Source organism: Cebus imitator, unplaced genomic scaffold (genome assembly GCF_001604975.1).
Source record: "Cebus imitator isolate Cc_AM_T3 unplaced genomic scaffold, Cebus_imitator-1.0 Scaffold72, whole genome shotgun sequence".
Taxonomy (NCBI): Eukaryota; Metazoa; Chordata; class Mammalia; order Primates; family Cebidae; genus Cebus; species Cebus imitator.
Genome location: NW_016107387.1, coordinates 6,073,737 through 6,080,818, shown reverse-complemented (window position 1 = coordinate 6,080,818; position 7,082 = coordinate 6,073,737). Strand labels below are relative to the sequence as shown.

Below are 7,082 nucleotides of genomic sequence, written 5' to 3'. Positions count from 1 at the left end.
TGGTGCCTTTGTATTTTTTTTAGTAGAGATGGGGTTTCTCCTTGTTGGTCAGGCTGGTCTCAAACTCCCAGCCTCAGGTATCACCCGGCCAATAATTTTATTTTATAGCATGCTTTTATTTCTAGGAAGTGTCCAGGCTTCTCTTTTCCTAAAAGTTCCAGCAATAGTCATATGTTGTCAAGGTTTATGCTTCAACAAATCACTTCCCCCAGGAAAACAGTATGAGCCCAGAGAGGAACGGTAGGGAGGGAGTGGCTATTAGCCTCTTTCTCACCACATGGACTAAAAACAGGGAGGTGGCTGGGCTCACACCTGTAATCTCAGCACTTTGGGAGGCCGAGGCAGGCAGATCATAAGGTCAGCAGTTTGAGACCATCCTGGTCAACATAGTGAAACCCCATCTCTACTAAAAAAAATACAAAAACTTAGCTGGGTGTGGTGTTGGGCGCCTGTAATCCCAGCTACTTGGGAAGCTGAGGCGGAGAATTGCTTGTACACGGGAGGCAGAAGTTGCAGTAAGCTGAGATCACACCACTGTACTCTAGCCCCTGCGACAGTGTGAGACTCCATCTCAAAAAAAAGATCATCTATCTGATGAATGACATAAAGTCCCTTCTTTCGTATGTTCCCTTTTTAGCATGGTGATGCTTTTCTGGCTAAAAAAAAAAAAAAAAAAAAAAAAAAACAGAACAAAAGAAAAATGGTGGTGCTATTAGCATAAAAGAGGATGGATGCTGAACAGGCAAAAACAGCAGCTGTCCACCATGATGGGAGAATCCCAAGAGCCAAATCAACTCAGGGAAAAGGCACTGAGCAGTTACCACAGGCCTGACACTCTGCTACCCTTTTATCCCAACAGATAGCTGTATTGTCTCACTTAATTCTCTTAGTGATCCCATGAGATACTGTTGTGAACTGATCTGAGCCAATCTGTCCCTTTGGTGGGTATAAATAGCCTTTCCCCACCACCTGGAAGAAGTTGGCGATGCAGGAGAATTCTGCTACACATACAGGAATCTACTACAGAAAATTAGCAAGAGGTTCAAAACGGCTGATGCAGCCTTGATGAAGTCCCTGAACCCTGCGGGAAAAGATCACCTGAGGCTGATGCAGCATTACCCCAGAGACAAACTTGTTACTCACATCAAAAATGAGAGTGTAGCCAGGTGCGGTGGGTCATGCCTGTAATCCCAGCACTTTGGGAGGCCGAGGCCGGTGGATCACAAGACCAGCCTGGCCAAGATGGTGAAACTCCATCTCTACTAAAAATACAAAAATTAGCGAGGCGCAGTGGTAGGTGCCTGTAATCCCAGCTACTCTGGAGGATGAGGCAGGAGAATCGCTTGAACCTGGGAGGTGCAGTTTGCAGATCAAGCCACTGCACTCCAGTCTGGGTGACAGAGCAAGACTCCATCTCAAAAAAAAAAAAAAAAAGTGTGTGTGGATGAGGGAACTGAGGCAGAGAGAGGGAAAGTGACCTCCTGCCCATCACACAACCAAGAACAGAAAAAAACCGCACTTGGACCCGGCAGGCTATCTGGCTGCAGAGCTTGTTCCTGTAGTCCTTAGTCCTTGCCCTGGGCTAGGGCTCAAATGAGCGAGCTGGAATCTGGAAACCAGCCGCATCTAGTTGACCTCTGAAAACAAGAGATGGATGAAGTTCACCCGAGGAGTAGTGATCACCGGCACTTATGGAGCAAGTAGAGGAGACAACCCAGTATTATGTCCCCAGTAACTGACATACTGCAGGTACTAAGTATTTACTGAATGAATGTGAGAAGGAACAACCTGAACAGTGGTAGGCAAACCAGGGGAACCATTGTTCCAAAACTAAGGAAGGAAAAAGTGCAAAAGAGGGGAGTGGGCCAGGCGCGGTGGCTCATGCCTGTAATCCTAGCACTTTGGGAGGCCTAGCAGGGAGGATGGCTTGAGCCCAGGAATTTGGGATCAGCCTGGGCAACACAGTGAGAACCTGTCTCTACAGAAAATTTTAAAACTTATGGGCATGGTGGTGCTCACCTGTCATCCCAGCTACTCGGGAGGATCATCTGAGCCTGGGAGTTCAAGGCTGCAGTGAACCATAATCCCACCACTGCACTCTATCCTGGGTAACAGAGTGGGAATGTCTCAAAAGAAAAAAAAAATAGAGGGAGGATGGTCAATATACCATATGATGAAGAGAGGTCAAGCTCAAGTCTGAAAAGTGAGTCTGGATTTGGGAATGAGAAGTCATTGGTGACAAGCAGTTCCTTGGGGGTGTACTGGTAGATATTTAACAACCAACTCTCCAAAAACAAATATATCTATGTATATACATAACTGTATGATAAATTGTACTGGTATAAAGTATGACTAGCAAAAAATTTACAAATAAAAAGGCCAGAAGCAGTGGCTCATGCCTGTAATCCCAGCACTTTGGGAGGCCGAGAGGGGCAGATCACCTGAGGTCGGGAGTTCATGACCAGCCAGCCTGGCCAACGTGGTGAAACCCTGTCTCTACTAAAAACAAAAAATAAAAAAAATAGGCACCTGCCTGTAATCCAAGCTACCTGGAAGGCTGAGGAAGGAGAATCTGTTGAATTCGGGAGGCTCAGGTTTCAGTTAGCAGTGTACTCCAGCCTTCACGGCAGAGCGAGACTCTACCTCAAAAGCAAAGGTGGAAGAGAGGAAAGCAAGCAAGTAAGCAAGCAAGCGAAACACAGTTCCTATTGAATGAGTATTGCTTTCGCACGTCCTAAAAAGAACCAGCAGTATATGCACATTAGAGTTACCGATGTGCAATGTTTTCTGAGAAGAGGTAAGCGTCAAAGAATAAAGAAAAACAGAAGTCCATTTTGTATTACTGCAACTCCTTAATTCCAGGAAGTAATAACAGGAAGACAAATCACAATTTTCAGGCACAAACAAACCTCAGCAACATCATACGACAACTTGAACAACCTCTAACAAAAATGCAACAAGCGAAGCATAACAACAACTTCCCTTGAATTCTATTCTTCAATACAAAACATAGATAAACGATCGTCAGGAAAAATCAGATAGGAGCAATCAGGGTGTTGCAAGTCCTGATTACGCAGAGACGTTAATCACGTTTCATGCATCTCCAATCATCATGCTTTATCTGTCCTCCAACGGAGGAACAGGTAAGGATTATCCCACCTGACGATATCTTGTAAACCGCGGACATTCCGCACTCAGTGAAAAATATTCCTTTTTAAGCTAGGGTGAATATACAACGCGTCCGTACGAGCAACTTTGTTACTTAGCATCCTTCCAATTGTATTGCTATATTTGCTTGCACCTCTTTTAAAATAATTTTGTTTTCATTCAGCTGCAGAAAAGGAATAAATTATTTCTTCCCAGAATGCTCCAATAACTTACGTGCTGGACGTTCTAACTGTACGCACTTTTATTTACATATCCCCGCCCACTCCCTTCCGCCAGACGTCTACCGTAATAACCGAAATAGAAGCGATATCAAGTATCTTACGTTCTGCAGGACTAGAAAACAGCGTAGTTGTTGTTTTCTTCAATAGTTAAGCCATCCCAATTGTCCCCTGAAAACTGTGTATAACTCTTGATCTTACTACAAAACATATTTTATTACAAAACACTAAATACAACGCTGATAATCCCATACTCGGGAGGTAATTATTCCAACACATATCCTCCAGCAGAAGCAGTTTCCGAGGGGAAGACTGAAGCCTATGCCTTCCTTCTTCCAGGTACGAAGTGGCCTCCCCTGTAGCCTTCGATCGTCAGGACGGTGATCAGAAAGGTTTCTTTTTCAGCCCAAAGATGGCGATGAATAAAGCCATTTCAGTGACAGCTGGAAGGGCACTACCGAGGCAGGTGGTAGATTCAGAAATCCTTTCACTGTAAATACACAAATCTCCAAACCAGAGACCCCGCCCCTGAAAGTGTGGGGCAGGTGGCATGCGGATGGGGGATGAAAAAGACTACAGGATCTCATGCATGGAGGAAGGGGCCGGGTGGGGAAAAACTTTCAGATTTAGGGTAAACCTTCCTCCCTCATCCCCAAATATGGGGTGCTACCACACCTGCAGAAGACAAAAATGTACCAATACGTAGTGCACTCCCAACGCTCGAATATGAAGAAGGACAGGGCTACAGATGCACTACAGTGAGCCCCAATGGCTTGGGAAGACACCAGAGTTAAGGAAAGTCTTTGGATCGACAGGTAGTGATGGGTCAGAAAAGGTCAGTGGTGGGGTTGGCATCTGCACTCAGGTTCATCGCTTGCTCCCTCACCATATTGCAAGGGCTAGAGTCAGCAGCCCTGACTTCTGAATTGTAGGATGGTCATATGAGGAGAGACCAGAAGTAACTGCATAGATGGGACCTCAGGCTAGCCTACCCCACATCTAGAGGCCAGCCTGGACCCTTCAGATGAGAGGTAAGAGTAGGCTCTCCTACCATGCAGCACAGGAGTGCCGACAGCGAATTGATATGCTCTGCTGGAATCAGCCTCCAGTGTCCTAGTACTCCTGGTCCACAGTTCTCTGAACCACGTGCCTCATTTCCTTTGCCATTTCTGAGTTCCCATTGTGCTTTCTACCTTTTGTTTGTTTTTTTGACGGGGAGTCTCACTCTGTTGCCCAGGCTGGAGTGCAGTGGCGCGATCTCGGCTCACTGCAACCTCTGCCTCCTAGGTTCAAGTAATTTTCCTGCCTCAGCCTTCCCAGTAGCTGGGGTTACAGGCGTGCACCACTACGCCCAGCTAATTTTTGTATTTTTAGTAGAGATGGGGTTTCACCATGTTGGTCAGGCTGGTCTCAAACTCCTGACTTCAAATGATCCACCTGTCTCGGCCTCCCAAAGTTGCTTGAAGTAAAGGCGTGAGCCACTGCGCCCACCCCTTCTTTACACACTCCTATAGCACCGTGCTTATCACACTGAAATAGAGATATGTGTCTGCCTCCTCCTCATGGTAAAAAAAAAACAACGGTGGAGTTTTTATTATTACTATTATTTTTGTAGACATGGGGTCTCACTCTGTTGCCTCAAGTGATCCTCCTGCCTGGGCCTCCCACACTGCTTGGAATACAGATATGAGCCAATGTGCCTGGCCAAAAACTGTTTTACTCTCATTTTGGGATTTTAAGTGCCTAGTAAACAGCAGGATTTAGCACGTTTGAAGATCTCTGAACTGGAGAGATTGGTTACAGCAGACATTATGGTGTCAGGTGGCTGAAGGGAGTCCTGATGGAAATGGGTAGTGTGGGAAAGGTGGGCAGGCAGAAAGGATACAGATGAGGCTCTGGGTGCTGTTGAACATGGAGACTCCTAGAAGGAAACCGGCCAGCTCCACTGCAAAGAGGCCCAGAGTGACAGAGAGGGCGGCCACCAGCCTGCAGAAAGGAAGTGGACAGCCTGAGGCCCTTGGACTTCTAAGAACTCTCCATTCCCACCACCTCTTCGTTCTGACCAGCCCATTCTGAGAGAGCTCACTGAATGTCCTCCTTCTCGTACTCCTCGGGGGTGAACCTGAGAGGCAGGCAGGCCTGGATGTTGCTGTCCTGGGGGCAGGGCAGAGAGGAAGAGAAGTGAAAAAGGGGCGGGCGGCGAGGCAGGCCTGGGGGCGGCGGGGAACGAGAAGACCCAAGTGGGTAAGACACTGGGAAAGAGGCAAGGTGGGGCTGGGACCACTCCGAGGTGGGAATAGGGGCGGACGGATGGCAGCTGTGGGTCTTACCCGGGACCAGAATAAGGTGATGACGACCACCAGATGCGCCAGGAGCGTCAGAAAGCGAGAAGGTACGAGCCCTGAGACCCGGCCCATGGCCCTCGGGGACAGGGGCAGCGGTCTCAGAGGCCGGAAGTTCAAAGAGGCGACTCCTGAAGTCTCCCCGCAAGCGGACAAAATCTAGCCGAACGCCTCCTTCCCGCCCGCTCAGGCACCGCCCAGTTACCTTGGTAATTGTGTACGCGGGCGCGGCGCCGCGTTCTCGGAAAACCTCGCGAGAGCAGTACATTCTCCAGCTGCCGCTGGCCTCTTCCGGCTTGCACAGATTAGGGGTTTCCCGAAGGCGATTCTAACTCAACGGATGGGTACCCGCGCCCAGCCAAGCCCTTTGTTCCTGAGGGTGCGAGGTGGCACGGCCCCGCAGCGCCCGATCTGCCCGCGCAGGACCGACGAACGGAAACCGACCCTGGCCTAGCCTGGGACACCTCGGTTTCCGCGGTTGCCCACGCCGGGAGTGGCCACCAGCCCTGACAATTGTGGATCTCCTGAGGCCGCCGTCACCGCCATGCCGGGCTGAGGTCCCGGTCCCTGCCATGCCGAAGTCTCAGACACGCTCTCCCCTTCCCCTCCTCCGCATGCCTTTAGCTTCCCACCAAGCTGGGCCTCAGAAACAAGGGTCCCGAACGTGGAGAGGCGGTGTCCCTAGACTGCTCAGCAGTCAGATGGTCACGGAGCCCCTGGATGTCTGAGGACCCCAGGCCTGAACTTTCCTTGAGGAAGACTGATTTCTCTCAGACTAACTTTGCTCAGTTTGGTGAAGGATTTGCAGAGTGCAAAAAATGGCAGAGCAAGGGGACCGGAAAGGGTGGGAGTGGATGAAGGGAATGGGCAGTCCCTGCATCCCTGGGAGGCTTGGAGCTGACTGGAACGGAAAGTCAAATCAGATTTCTTTATCTCTTGGAGGTGCTGGGCCTCCAACATTACCCAGCTACAGTCCAAGAAGCTCTTATCATCGGCGACCTCATGACCTTTGGGCCTCAGCGCAGGTCCCCGCTGATCGGAAAGCTCTTTCTTCTCGCAATGCTCAGTCAAGTCCCATCCTGAAGGGTCCTCCCGGCTCATTTCCCAGGAGAACAATCGCTTCCTCTTCCTCACTCCCCATCTCAGTGCCTTTAGCCAGTCTAAACTATAAATAAGCCCAAGAGGCATTTCTCATTTCTTCAACAAATATTTTTTGTATTTATTGATTACCTAGTAGGTGGATTCTAGTCAGGGAGATCAATAACAGACATGCAAACAAATCCACAAGATACTACATGCTATGAAAAGGAAAATGCTACAATTATAATTCTATAAAACTAATGGGGCATTTGTT

At 48.8% G+C, this 7,082-nt stretch overlaps 1 protein-coding gene and 1 non-coding gene across 7 annotated transcripts; both read right to left on the bottom strand.

Moving 5' to 3' along the window:
- Window positions 1-3,033: 3,033 nt before the first annotated feature.
- Window positions 3,034-3,166, bottom strand: LOC119471761. Its single transcript, XR_005200846.1, has one exon. It is a non-coding gene; the product is annotated as a U8 small nucleolar RNA (small nucleolar RNA).
- A 415-nt stretch (window positions 3,167-3,581) lies between these two features.
- TMEM107 (transmembrane protein 107) lies at window positions 3,582-7,043 on the bottom strand. Of its 6 annotated transcripts, none has more exons than XM_017531516.2 (5): window positions 5,717-7,028; window positions 5,450-5,540; window positions 5,272-5,372; window positions 4,062-4,158; window positions 3,582-3,840 (listed from the first exon to the last, which is right to left on the bottom strand). In XM_017531516.2, exons 1-5 carry the CDS (start codon window positions 5,994-5,996, stop codon window positions 3,771-3,773), a joined length of 639 nt encoding a protein of 212 aa, XP_017387005.1. In that variant the 5' UTR covers window positions 5,997-7,028; the 3' UTR covers window positions 3,582-3,770. The 6 variants fall into 6 exon arrangements, with proteins under 6 accessions (XP_017387005.1, XP_017387009.1, XP_037595541.1 ...); XM_017531520.2 differs by having other exon boundaries at window positions 5,473-5,540; window positions 5,717-5,928; XM_037739613.1 differs by having other exon boundaries at window positions 5,450-5,535; window positions 5,717-5,928.
- Window positions 7,044-7,082: the final 39 nt, after the last annotated feature.